This window comes from Dasypus novemcinctus, chromosome 11 (assembly GCF_030445035.2).
Source record: "Dasypus novemcinctus isolate mDasNov1 chromosome 11, mDasNov1.1.hap2, whole genome shotgun sequence".
Classification (NCBI taxonomy): Eukaryota; Metazoa; Chordata; class Mammalia; order Cingulata; family Dasypodidae; genus Dasypus; species Dasypus novemcinctus.
The window spans coordinates 86643671-86666512 of NC_080683.1; the positions used below are offsets into that span (position 1 = coordinate 86643671).

At 36.3% G+C, this 22842-nt stretch overlaps 1 protein-coding gene and 1 pseudogene across 4 annotated transcripts in view; both read right to left on the reverse strand.

Moving 5' to 3' along the window:
• CDK19 (cyclin dependent kinase 19) overlaps positions 1 to 22842 on the reverse strand; it is a 187550-nt gene that overhangs the window by 122278 nt on the left and 42430 nt on the right. For 2 of the 4 annotated variants that reach the window (XM_004461209.4, XM_023589590.3), the window contains 2 exons: positions 21322 to 21383; positions 3542 to 3617 (listed from right to left, as the gene is read on the reverse strand). In XM_004461209.4, the coding sequence (XP_004461266.1) occupies positions 3542 to 3617; positions 21322 to 21383 (138 nt within the window). The remainder of the gene's footprint in view (positions 1 to 3541; positions 3618 to 21321; positions 21384 to 22842) is intronic. The other 2 variants (XM_004461208.4, XM_023589589.2) reach the window with 1 other exon arrangement.
• On the reverse strand, positions 1462 to 3142 carry LOC101440300 (AN1-type zinc finger protein 6-like; annotated as a pseudogene).

Here is a 22842-nt window from a genome sequence, read left to right on the forward strand (position 1 = left end):
AATTTACAGATTCAACCAAATCTCAATCAAATTCCAAAAAACTATTTTGCAGAAATGGAAAAGCCAATCAAATTTATAAGGACAGGTAATGGGCCCCAACTAGAAAAAACATCTTGAAAAAGAATGAAATTGGAAAATTCACACTTCCCAACTTTAAAACTTATTACAAAGCCACAATAATCCAAAAAATAAGGTACTGGCATAAGGATAGACACATAGACCAGTGGAACAGAACTGAGAGTTCAGAAGTAAACCCTTACATCTGTGACTAATTTATTTTTAATAACATTGTCAAGTCCATTCAATGGGAAAAAAATCTTCAACAAATGATTCTGGGAGAACTGGATATCCATATGCAAAAGAATGAGTATGGAAATCTACTCATACCACATACAATAATTAATTCAGAATGGATCAAGAAACCATATGTAAGAACCAAAACTATAAAACTCCCAGAATAAAACATAAGGATGCACCTTCAGGACTTTGTATTAGACAATGGTTACTCAGACTTCACACCCAAAGCACAAGCAACAAAAGAAAAAAATAGACAAATGAGACTTTATCAAAATTAAACCTATTGTGCAAAGGACTTCACCATGAAAGCAAAAAGACAACCTAGCAAATACTCAGTAAATGAAAGGTGCTCTTACAGACAGTTGTTTCTTAAATGCACAGGTTGTGTCACGTAAGACTAAAAAAAAGGAACTGTCTGTCTTTAAGGGATGATCCTATCTTTTTTTCCTTCTGGCTTTCCTTTTCATTTAATCAAAGACATGTGGATAAACATAAACACAGCACAATTTCTTCAGATCATTCTTTATATTGTATATACAAAGACCAATGAAAGTAATCTGAAAGAAACATGCAGTCAGCAATGAAATGCATACAGCTTTTCATTTCCTCACTCAAAAATTATCTTAAACCACACAAACTTAGAATCTCATCAGTGCACATTCTCCTGTGAAAATAATTCAAACATAAATACTGGGTGCAAAGAAACTATATGCTAACATATGTATAACCCTTGTTAATGAAAAAACAAAACAAAACAAAAGCAGCCATAATGATTAAGATACTTTCAGTTACTGATAGCTAATTATGTCCTAAGGGGCATTATCAAAAGAAAAACTGTGCTACAGAAAAAAGCTCTATATACATATAGAATGAGAATAAAAACAGCAAGATTAACACATGCATGTTTAGCAATGGAAAAATCACAGCCCTCCAAAATTTCTACACATATGTTATAAAAAGCCTTTTGCACTCAACTAAAATTAAAATGATCTTGAAAGAATAGTTGTAAAGTTTACTGTAGTCTTTTCAGCTACAGAAACTGCAGTGGAAATAAATGTTCAGAATAATCTTCAAAACAAAAACAAAAATCTGTTCTGAAGATATGCATGACTAAAAGATCTATGCAAGATATATTGCTCTACATTCCCAATGACCAGGAAAAAAAAGTTCTAGTCAATTTTTAATTTTCTGATGGTCAAAGGATTTTGTCAGGATTTCAAATCTTCTGGATCTTTTCACCATCAACTACTGGATTTTCTTTTTGATTTTCTCAACAGCATCAGCTTTGTAACTGTAAGACCAATTGTATACATCTGAGTAACAGTGCACAGCACAGTAATAATTTCCACATTGGCATCCCAATCCAGTAAGTCCCATTTTCTTCCTGCGCATGTGTAGCAGTTTGATATGGCTATGAATTCCAAAACCAGATATGGGGGGAACGGATTTGGCCCAGCGGTTAGGGCGTCCGTCTACTACATGGGAGGTCCGCGGTTCAAACCCCGGGCCTCCTTGACCCGTGTGCAGCTGGCCCATGCACAGTGCTGATGCGCGCAAGGAGTGCCGCGCCACACAGGGGTGTCCCCCGCATAGGGGAGCCCCACGCACAAGGAGTGCACCCGTAAGGAGAGCTGCCCAGCGCGGAAAAAAGTGCAGCCTGCCCAGGAATGGCGCCGCCCACAGTTCCCGTGCTGCTGACGACAACAGAAGCGGACAAAGAAACAAGACGCAGCAAACAGACACAGAAAACAGACAACCTGGGTAGGGGGGGAATTAAATAAATAAATAAATCTTTAAAATAAAAAAAAAAAAAGATATGGGATTATGCTTGTAATCTGATCTGTACCTGGGCATGATTGAGTTATGATTAGGGCATGGCAAAGAACAGAGCTGAGGGTTTCTGGAGTTTTCATGTTGGAATTTGATGCTGAAGACTTAAACTGGAGCCCCGAGAAGTCAGCACACAGAGGAAAGAGAAGCCAGCTCCAGGAAGGAAGGAACCGTGAACCCAGAAAAAAGCAAGCCCCAGCAATGTAGGAACCTAGGAAGCCTGAACCCTGGCAGACATGAGCGGCCATCTTGCTCCAAATAGACTTTAGTGAGGGAAGTAACTTATGCTTTATGGCCTGGAATCTGTAAGCTCCTACCCCAAACAAATACCCTTTACAAAAACCAACCAATTTCTGGTATTTTGCATAAGCAACCCTTTGGCTGACTAAAATACAACATGAAACAGCGATTCTTTTTTTTATTTTGTTTTTTCCAGAGACTTGCTTTGCTCTTCAGATGGCTGAAGTGTTGTATCTGATACTGAAAGAGGATCACATTCAACAGAAACAAGGCCATCTGCTCTGGGTCCTCGCAGACCTTATATTACGGGTACTGCTTTGTCCAAAAATGTACTATCCACTTGGGAAGATACTACAGATTGTGATAAAAAGTGACTGATTTGATATAAGGCTTGGCTGCATCCATGAAGATATAGAGAATAACCATGACTGAACTTCTGGGACATTGCTATCTGCATACTGAACTGGTAAGATTCAGACAGACTACTGATAGAAGTTGCAGGTGGGTTTATTCTATCTATAATATCATTACTATAATTCTGATTTGAAGATGCTCTTTATAATAAACCCAACCTATGCCATTTGTATGAGGAGTTCCATAAAATCCACAGCCAGTAGTACAGAGCATAGGCATTTGGGTGTGATTAGGTTCTTGAGCCATGTTCCTATTTTGTACCTGGCAGTGGCTCTCTCCACCTGATGCACTGCCTGCAGCCAGCTGGTGAATGGGGACAGGCATGGCCTCCAAACCTCTACCCACTCCAGCCCCACCACCAGCGGCCCCAACCTACCTTATTATTATGATGGTTTTATTTTCTAACAATTAATATAATAGAATCTATCACTAAAATATATCCATTTCAGAAAAAAGTTTTAAATGCAATTTAAGATCTAATACTGTCTCCCCTGTACAAAGATACACATCAGTCCTAAATAAATCATCGTCTATTTCAATAACCCTAAGATTACAAATGCTAAATATCATTAAGAGAATGTTCAAGGGTCAAGTAATTTAAAAATTTATGCAAATTTCCTCATCTTAAATAAAATATCCTTAAATTTAATATCTGTGAAATAACCAGGTACTGTATACATTAATGAAACTATTTTATATTAAAATAAATTATCACCCAATGTCAATAATAAAATAAATAACTGTATATATATCCACTTACTGCAATCTCTCTACAAGCCGACATGGATATTCCTGTGCCTTCAATTTGCTTCAATGCATATTCCTTTTCATCTTTCCTGCACATAAACAAAAAAAAATTTGTTTTATTTTTTCCCGCACATTACTTTCAGATTCAAAATTATAACTACAAAAACAATGGAAATGCACCAAGTTTTCTCAGTGATATGTAAACATTCTCACTATGTCATGCATTGCTTAATATTTTTGCTAGTATTTCAACTACAGAAATATGAAAGAAATATCAAAAGAAATTCATGTCACAATGAGAACAACAGACAGCCAAAACACGAAATTCAAAACTGAAATAGGATACTAAACACAGCATTAGTTTCAAAGAGCAAACAAGCATAAACTCAAGCATATTGCAAGATAATTCCACTCCTGTCTTAATATATGTAGTCTACAAAAATATTGTTATAAACACTGGCTACAAAAATAACTGACAGACATAAACTCCTAGATTCATTTAATGAAATTCCATAGTGTAAGCAGGTTTAGAATACATAAAAGAATGGTGACACACTGGCACATTGGTTCCCGCCCAGGAAAAGGGACATTCAAAAGCCCCAAAACCTTAGCCAACAGCCTTCAACACACTTCAGAACTCTAGCCACAAACATCTTATTCTCCGGAGCTCTAGGAGAAACCCTGTGGTTACAAATGAAAGTTCCAAATACCTGAGGTAGGATTAAGAATTCTGGGGAACTCCAACAGTTGCCAGGGTGCTCATCCAAGGAAAAACAGCATTTCAATAATGGTCATAAATCCCCTAAAAATAGTATCAGATAATGGCTAGTGCAACACAATATCCTCAGGGTGCTGATACCAGAATTGTTAATATGTGTGGTCCGTTCTGATAACAGGGGCATAACCACACCCTTCAAGTTTTGTACTTTGATTGCATTAGAGCCTCAGCAAGGTATCAGCATGTCATGATTCCTTTCTCAAATGATAGTGTCTTAAGTAGTGCCACATTTGTACTACTTAGCTTTTCCTCATCTACTCCATTCAGTGTTTATTAGCAGATAAAGCAGTTCAAAGGGTTTATTCATAATATGTATTTAAAAATTTGTTTTAGGCGGCAGACTTGGTCCAGTGGTTAGGGTGTCCGTCTACCACATGGGAGGTCCGCGGTTCAAACCCCGGGCCTCCTTGACCCGTGTGGAGCTGGCCTATGCGCAGTGCTGATGTGTGCAAGGAGTGCCCTGCCATGCAGGGGTGTCTCTGCGTAGGGGAGCCCCACGCGCAAGGAGTGCACCCCGTAAGGAGAACCGCCCAGCACGAAAGAAAGTGCAGCCTGCCCAAGAATGGCACTGCACACACGGAGAGCTGACACAACAAGATGACGCAACAAAAAGAAACACAGATTCCCCTGCCGCTGACAACAGAAGTGGACAAAGAAGACGCAGCAAACAGACACATAGAACAGACAACAGGGGTGGGGGGAAGGGGAGAAAAAGAAATAAATAAATCTTTTTAAAAAATAAAATAAAAAAATAAAAATTTGTTTTATGTGCCTTTTGAAGATTTTCACAATCATCTATGTTTGAGGCAAATAAGTGGTTTACGATTACTTCCCCCTTGACCAGTTTGAAAATTATATCCTTTTTTTCCCAATACTTGGTATTCAGGAAATAATTAAGTAACATTTTGGTAAACAGAAAATATACCACATATGTCAACAAGACAGACTTTTGTAATTATTAAAATGATAGCCATAAAGATCATTAGAAACACAAAAATGTTTACCATATACTACTGGGATAATTATACTATGTAAAAATATACATATACATACATATGCTGAAGATCATTTTAAAAACGAAAAACAGCTGTGTCAAGATGGTATTTTATACAGTTTTAAAACTAACTTCAGTGTCATTACTACGTGGTCTTTTTATAATTAAAATTAGTGAAATAAAAGTCAAAATAATTGATACTCTGGAACTATTCACCTACTAAAACGAAGTATTTTCAAAGTGATGCCATTAAGCATTTTTTTTTTAAGATTTATTTTTTATTTATTTCTCTCCCCTTTCCCCCCACCCCCCAGTTGTCTCTCTCTGTGTCCATTCGCTGTATGCTCTTCTGTGTCCGCTTCTATCCTTATCAGCGGCACCCAGCTCTCCGTGTGTGCGGCACCATTCTTGGGTAGGCTGCACTTTTTTTTGCGCTAGGCGGCTCTCCTTACTGGCCACACTCCTTGCGCATGGGGCTCCTCTACACAGGAGACACCCCTGCATGGCAGGGCACTCCTTGCGCGCATCAGCACTGCGCATGGGCCAGCTCCACACAGGTCAAGGAGACCCAGGGTTTGAACAGCGAACCTCCCATGTGGTAGGCAGATGCCCAATCCACTGGGCCAAGTCTGCTTCCCCGTTGAGCATGTTTTAAAGAACAAAGTCAAAAACAGGAAAAGCCTAAGTGATCATTGTTTCCTCCCAACATGCCCTTAAGACATTTTTTCAGACCACCAAGAAGCCACTAAGAAGAACAAGCAACAGGTGACTAAATGTAATTAAAGCCAAATGCCAGAAACAAAACAAAACAAAAATAGAAAAAAAAACAATAATAAAAGAAAAAGAAAAGATAAATGTCCCCCTCTATCTTAAATGTATATGTGTAGAAAGTACATGTAAATTTTATACATTTAATAATTGAATCAACCACCAGGTACCTAAAACTAACATTTAAGCTTAATAAAGTCTTAAAACAAAATTATATAAGCTTTCTGACAAAATTCTCATATGGAATTATAATTTTTAAAACAGTATTTCAATCCCTAGATTCCCTAAACTCCAGAAGCTCATGTAATTGCATATAGTTTTATTTTTAATACTGTAAAGAATATTATACAATCTGGATAGGTTACTGTTGCTATGGAAACTATAAGGATTTTTTTTTTTTGCAGTAAGTGAAAAAAGTGCAAAATTAACACATCACATTAATGGCTTTTTGAATTTCACATCCAGGCTGTCAAAGGAATTTGAAAGCCTGAGCAGAATAGACTGAAGCATGGGCCTCTTGAACAAACCCAGTAATTATTTCACTTAATAAGTTTAAATATAACTTCCATCTGTTAAATATAAAAAAATACTCAAAGATCTGCAAATTTAAGATCTGCGAATTTTACATTGAGAATGAAGGAAAGTACATCTGTTATTACCATTTCTCTTTTGTACATTAACTGTCAGATGATAAGTGATGATGTGCAACCTCTGAGGTTCACCATTTGAAGAAGTGGTAGGTCCTAGTGGGCATATGGGAATGCCTGCCACTGTACTACGTCAATGCCAATACTTTAGTTATGAAGACTAAAGATATATCATTTACCATGATGGCCAGAAATATTTCAATTTATGAGAACTTTATTACAGCCATCCCAAATGACCCCTCTCCAAGAGTTTTTCCAAGTGGTAGTGGTAATTCACATCCCACAGCTTAGATGTTTCAGGCACATATAGTATTAAGTATCATAAAAGTATAAACTGTTATTTCACTGACAAAGCTGAAATGTAGGTAGAACCCAGCACACACTGCTATGACAGCCTGGCTTTTAGAGGCAGCTTAGTTCTTTCTTAAAACTACTTTATTTCTAAATAACATAAAACGAGACAAAGCAATTCCAAAATACTTAGCTTTCAGTAAACTGCTTTCCAAATTTTAATGCATATTAGATAGTAAGATTAGAGCTACTGCATATTGATGAAAATAATCAAGTTTATTAAATAAATTCGAGAGAATTAAAAATGCATGCTTTTAGTGTACATATATAAGTACTGTAAAAAATTATGAAGAATTTACAGACATTTCCTCTATATGACTGTAATGTGTATCAAAACCACTCAAGCGTCACTCTCAATGGTCACAGTGAAAAACAATTGCTCCATGGAAACATTACATAACAACCAAACAGAAAAACTAATTTGGCAGAGACTGTGATTCGATTAGGTTTTCCAGCTCAGACGCTATTCTGGAAAACTCTTGATGAAAGCAGAAAAAACAAGAAACATGTATTTGTGCAAGGAGCAGGCATCATTATCTTAAAATGAAAGCTTCATCCTAAGTAGAAAACCAGGTTCAGTGGTAGAATTTAAATATAATACAGAGAAGAGCTTCTCAAGCCTAGAGAAGCAAGTCACATAGGGTCATCTCTTATATGAAAGATTAGGAACTGGTTTAACGAAAAAGACAGTCTTACATCTTTCAATAATGTCCAAACTTGGTGACCAGCATCTACCAATTAAAACAAGGTGAAGCAGCATTCAGCAGCCAAGAGGCACAAGAAAAGTTTGGCCAAAACCCCATTTGCTTGTTATAGTCATAATTAAAGTGGCCCAAGATTCTCTGGCTTCTATCAGTAATACAACCAGATGTCCAGACAAGATATGGGCAACCTTTAGTCCCCAAGTCTTAGAGCAGACAACAAATTTACAAGAAGCCCCCCTTAGAAAAGTCTTCAAACAAATAGGTTAAAATCCTTATCGTTCATAAGGAAAACAAAAGAGCCTTACTATTTTATATCAACCAAAAAACAACTACTGAGTTCCTATGATGTGTGCCAACACTGAGCCAAACTCTGGAGATGAACAAAATTAGAGACTGTCTAACTGTCCTAGTATCAGAAAGCTCACAATCCACCTGGAAAAAATATTCTGGATGGAGGAGAAATATAAACAAATAACTCAAACACCCCTCCAAGAGATATGCATAACTGGCACAGAGAGAATTCTTTCAGAGCTTTAAGAACGGTACTATATGAATGAGCCCATGAATGAACCCGTGCCTTGAAGGGAGTTGTTCTGCAGGCAGAAAAGGGAGGTGGTCAAATTTCCAGGCAGAAATATGGCATGAGAAAAACAGCAAAGGCGTATTCAGGAAATTGCTGGTATTCAGTATGACTGGAGAGCAGGGCTGCACCATGAGAAGGGGCAGGAAATGAGGTTAAAAAAGTAAACAAAGCGACCATATATGAGTTCTACAAAGAAGCTTGTACTTCATAAGTTAACAGTATAGAGTCAAAGGTTTTTAGAGCACAGAAGGGACAGTAGATCTTTGCTTGAAAAGATAACTATCTACAGAGAGAAACTGATGGCAGGGAAAATAAACATTTGGTAGATTGCACGAAATAGCCAGATAAGAGAAGATAAAGGACTAGGTTATATTAGTGGTAGAGAAGAAGAAATTGAATTACAAATAGGCATTCATTTAAAACACATTTCTAAGACAGAACTGACAGAATTTAGTAACCAATTTGATTTTACAGGAGAAGGAAAGGAAGACTGAAGACCCATGAAATTTCTACTTTGGCTAACTGTATGAATAGTACCAGCACTAAACAAGAAAATATCAGCGATAACAAGTTTGAAAACACAAATAAAGAGACTGGTTTAGGTATGTTCAGTCTAATATACGAAAATATCAAGAGCCAGAGTGGATTTTGGAAAGGTTGAAAAAGAGAAAGGACATTTTATTTGGGGGAAAGTCAGGGACAGCAAGAGGAAACGCCGGTCATGAATATGCAGAACACTCTGAGAAAGCTGATGAGATAGGACTACTGAAATTAAAAATTCAGTAGAGGTTCGGGAGAGAAATAATGATATGACATAAATGGAGAGCTGGAGATTTAAGACTTTATTCTAAAGGCACTGCAAAGTACCTAAGAAGGTTAAACTGATTAGAAAGGATTGAGATAAGAGAGGTGAGAAAAACAATTAGGAGGTGGATGCAGTGTTAAGTGTGAGAAAGTGAGAACCTGTATTGGTATAATAGAATATTAGCTCTGAAAATCATTTAAGACAATCCTGTACAATTCTTCATTTAAAGATGGAGAAACTAGGCCAGCAGCTAGAGGCATGGCTGAGACATGTACCCAGATCTTCCAATTCCAACTGGAATTCCAATTCCAAGCCTAACATTCTCTATAACAGAGGAGCAACAGTAAGATTGGGAAAAAAAAGGGAACACTGTATAGAGAAGTGGCCTTGGCCCAATGGATAGGGTGTCTGCCTACCACATGGGAAGTCTGCAGTTCAAACCGGGGGCCTCCTTGACCCGTGGAGCTGGCCCATGTGCAGTGCTGATGCGCACAAGGAATGCCCTGCCACACAGGGGTGTCCCCTGCATAGGGGAGCCCCACACGCAAGGAGTGTACCCCATGAGGAGAGCTGCCCAGCATGAAAGAAAGTGCAGCCTCCCCAAGAACAGCTCCGCACACATGGAGAGCTGACACAACAAGATGATGCAACAAAAAGAAACACAGATTCCCGGTGCCGCTGATAAGGATAGAAGCGGTCACAGAACACACAGCGAATGTACACAGAAAGCAACGCTGTGACAGTCATTTTAAAGGAGAAATTGGCAGGATCAAGTCAACAGATAAGGAAGATGAAGGATGAATCAAGGATGAGTCTGAAGCTGTTGGGAAGGACATCACTGATAACAAGGCTTACTCAGGTCAGAATGTTAGAAGGTTCTTCTGCTCACAAATGTTTCTTTTACAAAGAAAGAAACTCTAACCAAAAATGAAAATATCTGAGAAGTCCAAAATGACTTCCTAAAGATGCTCACTAAGGGTCTACTATAGCAAAGTTTCAGATTGCAAAGACCTACAGATGTGATGATATTGGATGGGAGGATGTAACACATAGATAAGATGTCTTTTTTGTGCCTAGGGAAGAACCTAAGACAAAAAAGGAGTGAGGGAGGAAGGCAAAGGAGGAGGAAGCAAAGATGAAAGACAGAACAATTTCTGAAAGACACTTTTTTCAAATCCCTCAAAAAGACATATGATTCTATGAACTTGCCCTATCAGGTTTGTTTTTCCAAACCTTAAGAGTAGAATTTAAGCACTGATATCATCAGAATTATAGTATCCAAGATGGTACAATATTACCAGTTTTTACAACTCAGTGCTACCAATAAGATAAACTTCGAAGAATGACACCTGAGTCTTGCCAACAATTTTTTTTTCTTCAAGAATGCTGGCATAAAACAATGTTGTTTCCCTTCCCTATATTATGTGATGTTACAGCTTACCAGATTAAGAGGTTTTCCACATTACCAGGAAAAATAAGAAAAGAAAAAAAAATACAAAGTGAAAATGTGGAATAATAAAAACCAAAAGAGATCATTTGGTTTTATGTTGCGATCACTCTGAATTATTCAATATCATAAAACCAATATTCAGACATTCTAGTATTAATGACTGCTTATTTAGGGATACTTTTTATTAAATGCCATAATATTTTTAATATTTTTTATCATGGAATTTTTCCAAATAAATTTTTAAAAAATAATAAACGAAAGCCATACTCTATATATCCATCACACTGCTTCAACAATTATCAACACATGGCCGAATCTTGTTTTACCTATGCTCCCTACCCACCCACTGCCTCCCCATTTCTTGATTCTTCTGAAACACATCCCATATCATGCTTCACTCATAAATACTTCAAAGACATAAAATTTTTAATATCAAGAATTTTAGGGGTTGAATAATAGTAGTCTTTTTAAATAATTCTGAAATGTTAAAAATCTGTTAATGTATTAAATGTTATTATATTACCTTTAATTAACAATGTCAAATAATACTAGCATCCACTCTATGCTTTCATCTACCAAATATTTTAATTACCCATTCTCTGAACTTCACTGAAATATAGTTATATTCTCTCTTCATTCAAGTTCAGGACTCTCTGGCAACACAGAAATCTGACAACATTTTGAATACCTTTTGACTTCATTCTTTACAAAAACTGCCTTTATTTAGCCTCTTTTCTTACAAACTGATTTATTAATATATTCCTTTCACTAAAAAATATAATCTTAATTTTATACTACTTTCTTCTTCTTTCTGAATTCCAATTCACATAAACATTTATTTTTAAAGGTTCTAAAATTAGAACATTTCAGACACTCTTACTAATTTGGGGGGGAGTCTCAAAACATAATTAAGAGTAATTTATTCATTGGTTAATTGTACAATTTCTCTTTTTTTAGGGTATGTTCAGATTTAATGGACATTTGTATACAACCAAATCTTGATTGGAGAGTATTACTTTACTTTAATGAAAACAACAATTCACTACACTGAATTCACATGCTATCAACATATTTCATCAGTGGTTCACCAAAATTTCAAATCTTACTAATTTGGATATATTGATAATATTTCTTCAAACTTCTCACTTTTTAACCAACAACTATTTGAGTTTTTATTACAATTCTAAAATCTCAAGTTAAATGTTGCATTGCATGTAGAGTCTTATCAATATTTAATGTTTAACTTGTTTCTAAAAACGGGAAAATTCTTATTGCTCAGAAATGAATTTAGTTAAAACAAATATATCAGCAGTAATGTTTGAAGATTTCTGGCATCAAAAGTGTTAAGCTAAAATCATAAATAATTAAGGGACTATATTCTACAGAAGTAATCATTAGCAATATTTAGTATAAACCAAATTTTCATGTTGTATATAAATATACTACATAAAATTTGTAAATTTTTATAAATATTTAAAATATTACCTTATCTTAAAAATTCATCAATCTCAGTCAGACTTACTTGCTACAGAAGATAACAGAAAAAGTGACACCTGACATGCATTTCAGTAATATTTTGCTAATAAGCACATGCTATGTTCCAAGCACCGTGCTGGGCTCTAAGAACAGAAAGAAGAATGAGACTGAATCTAGGTCAAAGGTATGTGGGTAATCATTGCTTTAAAGTTTCAGCTTTTCTGCTCTTGTGAAACTTTTCTTAATAAAAAATTGAAGGGGGAAGTAATAATAAGCAGCAATTAAAGAGAGTTAAAGAAAAAACAATAAGAACATTTATACAGAAGCCAAGGGAAAAGTGTCAAAGTAAAAAAGTATCAAATGTAGAATTAAGATCAAATAGGAGAGAATGGAAAAAAAGGTAAGTGGATTTAGCAGATGATGTTTCTGTAAGAGCATGACTGGTAAAGCAAGGGCCTTCCTATACTTATTTTGTTATTAAAATTACTTGGAATTAACTAATGCCACTTACCTCATTTCAATCTATATATTCTATAGGAGCTAACAAAGTACCTTGGCAAATAGTAGAAATTAAACGTTTCTTGCATTAAAATTAACTTAGGGTTTTTTTGTGTTTTTTTTTTAAAGATTTATCTATTTTATTTATTTCTTTCCCCTTCCCCACTCCCCCACCCCGGTTGTCTGTTCTCTGTGTCTATTTGCTGCATCTTCTTTGTCTGCTTCTATTGTTGGCAGCGGCACAGGAATCTGTGTTTCTTTTTGTTGCGTCAGCTCTCCGTGTGTGCGGCACCATTCCTAGGCAGGCTGCACTTTCTTTCGCGCTGGGCGCCTGTCCTTATGGGGCGCACTCCTTGCGCGTGGGGCTCCCCTACGCGGGGGACACCCCTGCGTGGCAGGGCACTCCTTGCGTGCATCAGCACTGCGCATGGGCCAGCTCCACACGGGTCAAGGAGGCCTGGGGTTTGAACCGTGGACCTCCCATGTGGTAGACGGATGCCTTAACCACTGGGCCAAGTCCGCCGCCTACTTAGTTTTAATGAACTCAAAAATATTGTCACAGTAACAAAACAATCTGGAAAACTTTATTTTAAATATGTATCCTCTAGCCAGACAAAAGGACAAATACTGTGCAATTGTCCTATTATGAACTAAATATATTGTATAAACTCATAGAGTTAATAATTAGAATACAGGTCACCAGAAAATAGAAGAAGGGTAGAGAATGGAAAGCTGGGGGTTAATCTGTGCAGAACTGGTAAAAAGGTTGTTTGTGAATATTCAATAGAAATGCTGAAAGCACATCACAGTGTTTGAAACTAGCAGAGCTATTACATGGGTATGACAATGGTTGAAAGGGAAAGTCTAAAGTCATGTATATTACCAGAAGGAAAGCTAAAAACTATAACATGGAACAGTATAAGATAGCAAAATCTCATGTGAAATATGAATATGGATAATATTGTCTATGTAAGACTGTTTTTACAAAATATAAATACAAATACACTAGAAAGAAGGAAAAAGAACAGCAGCTATGTATGGCAGGGGAAGCATAGAGAGATTGAGAAGTGATACGTTTTGTTTTTTGTTTATTATTATTATTGGAATAATGAAAGTGCTCTAAGAATGACTGAAGTGATGAATGCACAAATATTTGATTACACCAAATACCACTGATTACATACTTTGGATGGATTTATGCTTCATTAATATGTAGCAATAAAATTAATTTGTTAAAAAAATGTAAACTCTAAAGACAAAAATTATATATTTCTAAAATTAAAATTACAGTGACATTCCAATCATCAGTATTTTTATAGAAAAACTAATCATATCCAAAAACTCACCAGAAACAATAATCTCCTTCCAGAAGGAAGGAGAAAAATATAAATATTTTGTCATTCTTAAATCTAGCACTGTCAGATTAGATAGAGGTTGATCATCAAGTCAGAGAGTCTAGATCATCAACCTGCTCCTGTAAATACATTTTCAGATTTCAGTCATGAAATCATCCCAAATTATATAAGTAGCAATGAAAAGAAAATGTTAAGAAAAAATAATCAAGATGTCAAAAACAATACTGCTCAAATATATATAAAGCTTTTTCACCATACCCCTGATGATACTGCCAAACCTAGGCCACTGAGGAATCTCCTTTTGATAAAATTAAATTTTTCCATGTTTTTCCTAGCTAATCGCTTTGATAACAGAGAGAGTGTCTCTCCTAAAATAGCAAGTATCCTTGCTAAACTCAAACCCTTTGAACCACTATAAACCACAATCTCTAAAATACAATTGAAAGAAAAAGCTAATTCCTTTAGAGGACTTCACCTGAAACTTTAATCAACATGGCACATAAATCATAAGATAAAAATTCAGCCGTTAAGAATTATGTTGGGGAAGCAGATTTGGCTCAGCGGATAGATAATCCACCTACTACATGGAAGGTCAAGGGTTCAAACCCAGGGCCTCCTGACTAGTGTGGTGAGCTGGCCCATGTGCAGTAATGATGCATGCAAGGGGTGCCATGCCACGCAGGAGGTGTCCCCAGCATAGGGGAGCCCCACACGCAAGGAGTGCAGCCTGTAAGGAGAGCCGCCCTGCGCGAAAAAAGTTCAGCCTGCCCAGGCATGGCACCGTACATAGGAAGAGCTGACGCAGCAAGATGACACAACAAAAAGAGACACAGATTCCCGGTGTGCCGCTGACAAGAATAAAAGCAGACACAGAAGAACACACAGCAAATGGACACAGAGAGCAGACAATTGGGGGGTGGGGGGTGGGAAAGGGGAGAGAAATAAATATAAAATAATAAAAAATTTAAAAAAGAATTACGTTGCAGTTCGGTAAACCCAAAACTCTCCAAAAAATAAAAGAAAATTTAAAAAATTTAGCCAAAGGAGTGCTGATGCAAAATACCAGAAATTGGTTGGTTTTTATACAGGGTATTTATTTGGGGTAGGAGCTTACAGATACCAGGCCATAAGCATAAGTTACTTCCCTCACCAAAGTCTATTTTCATGTGTTGGAGCAAGATGGCTGCGTCTGCAAGGGTTCAGGCTTCCTGGGTTCCTCTCTTCCACAGTCTCGCTTCTCTCTGGGTTCAGTGTTCCTCTCTTGCTTCTTCCTGGGCTCAACGTTCCTCTCTTCCTAGGGCTTGCTTCTGTTGAGCTTATTTCCCAGGGCTCCAGCTTAAGGCTTCAGCATCAAATTTCAACATCAAAAGTCCAACATCAAAAACCCTCAACTCTGTCCTTCGCCATATCTTTTAGGAGTCAACACCCTAATGACATGGCCCAATGAAAGCCCTAATCATAACTTAATCATGCCCAGGTACAGACCAGATTACAAGCATAATCCAATATCTATTTTTGGAATTCACTCCAGAAGCACACAGTTATTATGCAGGCAAAGCATAGAGTATATTTCATACTGATTCTAAAACACATTTTTCAAGTGGATTATAAATTTGAGTATCAGAACATTCTGGAAAAAAAGGATAATGTAGAGGCATAGCTATAGATGTGGAAAAGCATTTAAATATTTTTAAAGGAAAACTACAAAACCATGTGTATCATGCATGTACAAACATATTAACAATTGGTCCAAAAAATTTGTTTCCTTCTTTAAGCTTATCTGTACTTTCTAATTTTTCTATAATGAACATTAATTATTTGAAAAATAATAATTTTCTTTTCAAACTTTCCATATAGATTAACCTGAATTTGTCTGTACAAAAATTCGGGTAAACCTAACCTTATCAAATGATCCGTTTCATAGGAATCTCAAACTGAGATTAAATTCTAGCTACTAAAAACCTAAAAAAACAAGAAGTTAGGAAAATAAAACTGCTGCCCCTCCAAAAGCAAAGATAAATTACCAACAATAACAAGTCAATCAACTCATAATTTGTGGGAGAAAATTTATATTTTTGCTTTTATGATTAAATCAACCTTAAAACATAAAAATTAATACTATCTAGTATCACAATGCAATTACACCGAGTTATAATAATAGCTACCCATATAGAGCACTTACTACATGAAGACACTTTTCAAAGGTCTCAAATATATTAACTCTTTTAATTTCCACAACATGCCATGAAGCAGATACAACTACCATCCCCACAATACAGATGACGACACACGCAGTGGGGGTTAAGTAACTCTCCAGATGTCACAGAGCTAGTTAAGTAAGTAGATCAGGACTCACACCTAGGCTGTGTGGCTCCAGAGTCTGTACTTTAATCACTATATCAACTGTTTTCATTTCTTCATATTCTCCTCTAAGAAAAGAGAATAGCATTTATCAGAGCTCCAAGGCAGAGGGAAAAGCTTGTAACTTTGGAGCCAGACAGTCCTGACTTCAAGTCACAGTGCTTCAGGACTGAGTGACCTTGGGCAAACAACCCGGCCATGTGATAACTGTTGTTTTCACATGGAGCCTAAGAACATCCACCTCATATTTGCTCCTGTGAGATAACTGTATCACAGATTCCTGTGAGATCATTTCTCCCATGGGGCCAGGCACTGAAGCATCTCCCACCGTCTCTTTTTAAGCTACCACAGTAGGCCTTTCACCACCTACAGCATCTGACCTGATACAAGCAGGGGAAACTGCAGGTGATAGTCCATGGAATCTGGTGGAATGTATCCTGCTATCAATTTAATCTCAATGAGTACTATGTGGTATCTGGTATCCAAAGCCACCACCCACAAGTATGGCATTGACTAAGCCTGAGGCACAGGATGGATCACCCTTATTGCAGGTTCAGACGATGCTTCACTAGGACACCCTGGCAGCCAGACCCTTATCTCTCCAGTGCAGCTTCCAGATCCTTGGTCACCGCTTCACCTTGCCAACCACCTCTGTCCCTCTAACCACATTTAAAAATAAAATCATTTTAGAGAGAGAGACAATGTGGTGCATTTAAAGTTCAATAAGGCTGGTTTAGAGAAGGGAAAAGCAAGCACTAAGAGTTGAAGCTGAAGAAGCCAGCCAGATCAAGCAAAGCAGATAATCCACACTGAGGAAACTGGACTTCACCCAGGAACAAAGGTAAAGGATTTTAAGCAATCTGTGTTTTAATTTGGAGGGAAAAGTGGCATAGGAAGACTAATTAAGAGGCTCCTGCAGTAATTTAAGTGAGAGATGACAGCAGTCTAAATTATGATGGTGGCAGAGGGAATAAAAAGTGGATGGATTTGGGAGAGAATTAGGAAACTATCAATAGAACACGTAGTGGAAACAAGAAAAAAAATTATCCTCAGTTTTTGGCTTGGGAAACTGAGCAATGCCACTGAATGCATTAAAAAAAACAGATTGGGGAAGTGTGATGGTTCATTTCATGTGTCATCTTGGCCAGGTTATGGTGTCCAGTTGTTTGGTCAAGGAAGCACTGGCCTGATTATTACTGTGAGATATTCAAAGGCCTATATCATCAGTAAACTGATGGCATCTATGGCTGATTACATCTACAATCAATTGAAGGGACTGTCTTCAACAATGAGAGAAGTCTCATCCAATGATCTGAAGGCCTTAAAAGATGATGTGACAGATGGAGCTGTCAGAAGAGATAATTTCCATCTCTACTTCAACCAGCCAGTTTCTCCTGGAGAATTCATCAAAAACATTCATTGGTCTTCACAAACCTGCCCTATGAAATTTGGACTTGCCCATTCTCACAGTCCTATGGGACAATTCTTATAAAAATCTCAGAATATTTACATGCATCTCCTGTTAGTTCTGTTTCCCTAGAGCACCCTAATACAGGAAGTTTTAGATAAGTTGAAGTTGAAAAGACTCTGGTGTTGTCTAAATGGAGATGTCCAAAGGCTACAAACCTATAGCTTAGAAGGGAAATAGTGAGCTACAGAAAGAGAAAAGTATTTAGATATTGAAGTCATGACAGTAGAAGAGATCACCCAGAGAGAGCACAGAGTCAATAAAGGGGGCCTAAAAAAGAATCCTAAAGAACACCATTTAGGAAAAGATACCCACAGGATTTAAATGTATATGACATTATCTTGTACTTAACACTGCTAAATGCTTTCTAATTATTTTACTTTACTCTTGTCTTCCCAACTAAACACTAGGTTTCCTAAAAGAAATGACACCTTTATTGGCCTTATGTAATTGCTATGGACATTTATGTGCTATTTAACCAACTGAGGAATGGGGAAGGGACGAAAAATATATACTTGATTTTAGGAAAATCCTTTTCTCAGTATTCTTTTGATGTTCCACCCTCCTCCCTCCCCCCAGGCCTTTTGCTCCCTCAGTTAGTGCTGCACTGATCATTCTAACCCAGCAACAAAGATGAGCTTGGACACTGATGATATGGGAGTTACCCAATGGTTCTGCAACCTACTCTCTCACACTCAACATCCCATAAAGCAAATGCAGGAGAAATCATGTTGTTTAAGAGAAAAATGGAATGCGAGCAGTCCCTTGTTGAAAATAAAAGATAAAACTGATTCTATGGTATTTTAATACTTCATTTGAAATCTTCAAACTATCAATCACAAAATATTCAGTGTTCTTGGACTTCAGTCTTCATTACACTGAATGATCTCCCTGATCTCTTTCCCCTTTATTCTTATCTATCTGTCAAGGGCAAGTTTTCCAGAAAGTTCTCTCCCCTGCATTCACAAAGCACATCTCTGCACCATACACATGGCTTCCATCATTTGCTACTTTGTAAGGTAACTATTCTGTAGTGTGATATAAAAAGCTTAGACTATGGGAATCATACGCTTACTATACTAAGTAGTTAAGTTACTTATATACTCAGATTATAGTTTTTACATCTGTAAATTGGGAATAATTATACTTACCTTGCAAGATTGTTTTGAGGATAGAATGAGATCATATATGCAAAGTATCTAGCACATTGTCTAGTACCTACTATAAAGTTCAATAAATATTAGTTCCTGCATCAAAATTGTAAACTTCATTCCTTAAAGGAATATGGAAAAAGTCTACGAGCAGACATTTCAATAAAAATGATGAGGAAGGGATATAGGAATATGAGTTTATGGCCAATATATTATATTTGCAAAACTGGAATACAGTATTCGTAATTCTTATGTTTTCTGAGAGACGATAACATCATGTGTGCCATCATAATATATTGCAACTAACAATGAAATATTTGATGCACTGATAAGATTACATGACTAACTTTATTGCTATACGCCTTCTCTAATAAGCTGGTTTACAGCAAGAGTCTAGAATTAAGTTTTTTATTCAACAAAGAGTTAATGACAGCCTAATGTGCTTTTTGGGCACTGCAAGGATTGAAGTATATATTGAGGTAGAGTAGCCCCACAGTAGTTCACAAGAGAATAGAGGAACTAATATGCACAGTTACTAAATATGGGGCATTCTATTAAAAACTACTTGAATTACATCATTTAAAGTATTTCTATAACCTTCCATTTAACCCCATCTTTCTCAAATAACTTGGGGTGTTCTTTTATACTACTGATAAGGAGAATGTATTGAGATTCTCAATTAACAAGAAAATGCATCACATTTAGACTAATTATATATAAAAATGTATAATTTGGGAGCAGATATAGTTCAAGCGGTTGAGTGCCTGCTTCCCACATACAAGGTCCTAGGTTAAAAAAAAAGTTTATTTTTAAAAAAAGTATAATTCAATAGTGAAAATAGCCAACTAACCTAAAAATAAAGAATTGAAAGCCTTCCAGAAATTACTTCCAGTCTAACTAGTATCAGTAAATAGAAAATATCCTCAAAATGGCAGCTGAAAGGAGTAAAAGAAAGGAAAAAGACTTAGGTAAAATTGTAGGGTACCCAAATAAACAGCCTAAAATGCATCTATCTCCTCTAGTGTTAGCTGCTCTGAATAGGAAGAAGGTAAAGGACACAGTGAAATTAGATGCCTGTAAAATGGAGCAATTCTGTGCTCAGCACACAGTAGAGATTTAATAAACACATACTACTTTAATTTCATTTAGGATGTACATCCTAGATATATGGTACAATGTGCAGCCACTCGATATCAAAATAGGGAAGCAGTTGTGGCTCACATAATTGAGCTCCCATTTACCATATGGAGGACCCAGGTTCAATCCCCAGGGACCTCCTGGTTAAAAAAAGAAAAAAGGTGTCCCAGACCTGTACTGTGCGGTACAGGACCCCACGTGGAGAGGTGCATTCCCCTGAGAGGCACAGGCCCCCTTGTGGGGAAGCGACACACCAAAATGAAAAAAATTTTTAAAAGATGACCCAACCAGATAGGAAATATATATATATATAATTTCCAAAAGACATAAGAAACCATTCCTCTAATTCCCATTCATCATCTATCTAAAAACTAACCACTTTATTAACTTTATATCTAAAAGAACAACATTTTAGATGATAAAGATCTTTTAAAAAAACTCCTCTATTCAAGTATCATCTGAAGAAAGCTTATAAATGGTTTCATAAATTTACAGAAAGTAATATTTATGTATCTGGCACATAAATGGTAAAATGTCTCTACTTTTTAAAAATTCAAAGATTCACTCCAGGAAGGTATGTCAGAATTTCTGATATCTAGTCGTGCTATATTCTTAAAAGTAACTCATAAGAAGGTCACTATAAAAACATATTTTCTAAGTATGTGGGACGTATTTGTTTCTCTACTGAAACAAGAACTTACTTGAGAGAAAAGTATAATAACAAGTTCTGAAAGAGAGCAGTAATTAGCATACTGAAAACTAACATTTTTAGTACATGAGGCCTATAGCAAGAATATCTATCCTCTGGGTCAAGAGTTATGGACTATTTGTATAAAAAAAGAAAAAAAAAAAGAGTCATGGACTAGGTTTCATCTTGATTTACTGGAAGGCAGCAAAGAAGAATACAACATAAGAATAATTACTTGGATAACTTTCCATGAAGAAATCACAGTGAAGCTAGGTCTCGGAAAATAATATAGTATATACTATACATTATACTAATACACTCTTTTCTTAATATATTCCTTAGCCAAGGGCAGACACAGTGAAAGAATCATCAACTCCATCCAAAAATTTTCTATTTGTTATGTATTTCAGGAATACTGAATAAAATTGTATGCTTTTTAACTTGGTTTTCAATTTTATGAAAGTGAATTATTTAATACACTATAAATTATTTTGTGATGGCATTCTAAAAAAGTTCTCACCTATCACATACCACCCCAGGACACACACACAATGACACCAGAAGGCAACACTGCTTTACCTTCTGCTGAAAAGTCTGCTACCTCCAACGCTTGAGGTCCATACACGAAGCCCTCCTGGAATCTACGAACACAGCAGAGGCAAAAGGCGGAGAAGTTTATGCAGATTTAAAAGTCAGACTACCCAAAACATAAAATGCCAAATGCCTACCATGATTCTACATATCCGCCAAGAAAATCAGATTTTAGATTTGACAAGAAGTAAATCAATAACATATTGATATTTAGAGGTCATTACATATTATGTAGCTAATTATATGAAAAGAACAAAAGTTGAACTTAACTAATTTATATTCTCACCTCCAGAAGCAATTAAAGTACTAGAAAACTAAAAAAGCTATAAAGTATGAATTTATATATACTGAAAGTAACAACTTAAAATTATGTGAAAGAGTCCAGACATATATAAGGAACATAAAAGAAATTAAGTAGAAAAATACACTTCATAAAAGGAAGTATACTTCAGCAATTATTGGGAAAATAGGAAAAAAAAAATTAGAAACAGACTTGAAAGAAGGCAAAAGTGGATAAAAAGGGGGAAAGTACAACTGTAATGATTCCAATGGCAAAATTTAATTTAATTCTAACAATAATGTTGAATTCAGCAAGGTACCACATATGCTAGGCTTTATGGGAGAAATCTACCTAGTTCCAAAATATAAGATAAAAATGAGCATGAAACACGATATACTTTTTCAGAAAACAATTGTGTATAAAAATAAGGATTTTGTCAGGTAAAATATTGCCAGATTTAATTTTATTCTTTTCTGGTGATAGGAAGAGAAGTCTACAAAATGTAGCTGGTATTTGAAAGAAAAATCAGATATATTTTATTAGCTATTAAATTTTTAAAAGGAGCATTTAACTATGTGTAATATTTAGAAATCCTTAAAAAGGACCGTCAAATAATTAGAAAAGATAAAACTATACAAAGTACCATCTTAAAACATGATGATATGCCAAGGAAGAAATAGTTATTATAAAACATTGGCCCTGGAGCCAGGTGGCTTGAGTTCAAATTCTAGCTAGATTACTTAACAACTGCTCTGTTACATCAGGCAGGTCACTCAATCTCTCAGTACAGAGTTCAGTACAAACAGAGTTGTTTAATGAGGGTTAAAACTCCTTTGTAATCTCTCTCTCTGATATTTACTCAATATCAGATGAAATAAGGTTTTAAAAATGTTATAAACCACAGAATGCTATCTTAGGCAAAAATTTACATCACTGCATTTTTAAATTAAGAACCAGAAGGAACTATGAAGTCACCAAGAAATTTTGGGAGATACTCTGGGAAGCCCAAAGAAGCAAACTGAAAAGGCTAACCTGAACGAAAAGAAGCCTAGAGTAGCTGTCAGCGCTAAATGGCAGCCAGGAGAGAACAGTCTTCAAAAGATGGTTCCATCATGTAGTTAACCTAGCAATTGCCCAGCACCTCCAGTTTCAGAGGTACCTTCTTCTCTTAATTCCTAAAACATCCTTCTAGATTGCACCTTCCTCTAAGGCAACATTTGTGACAGTCT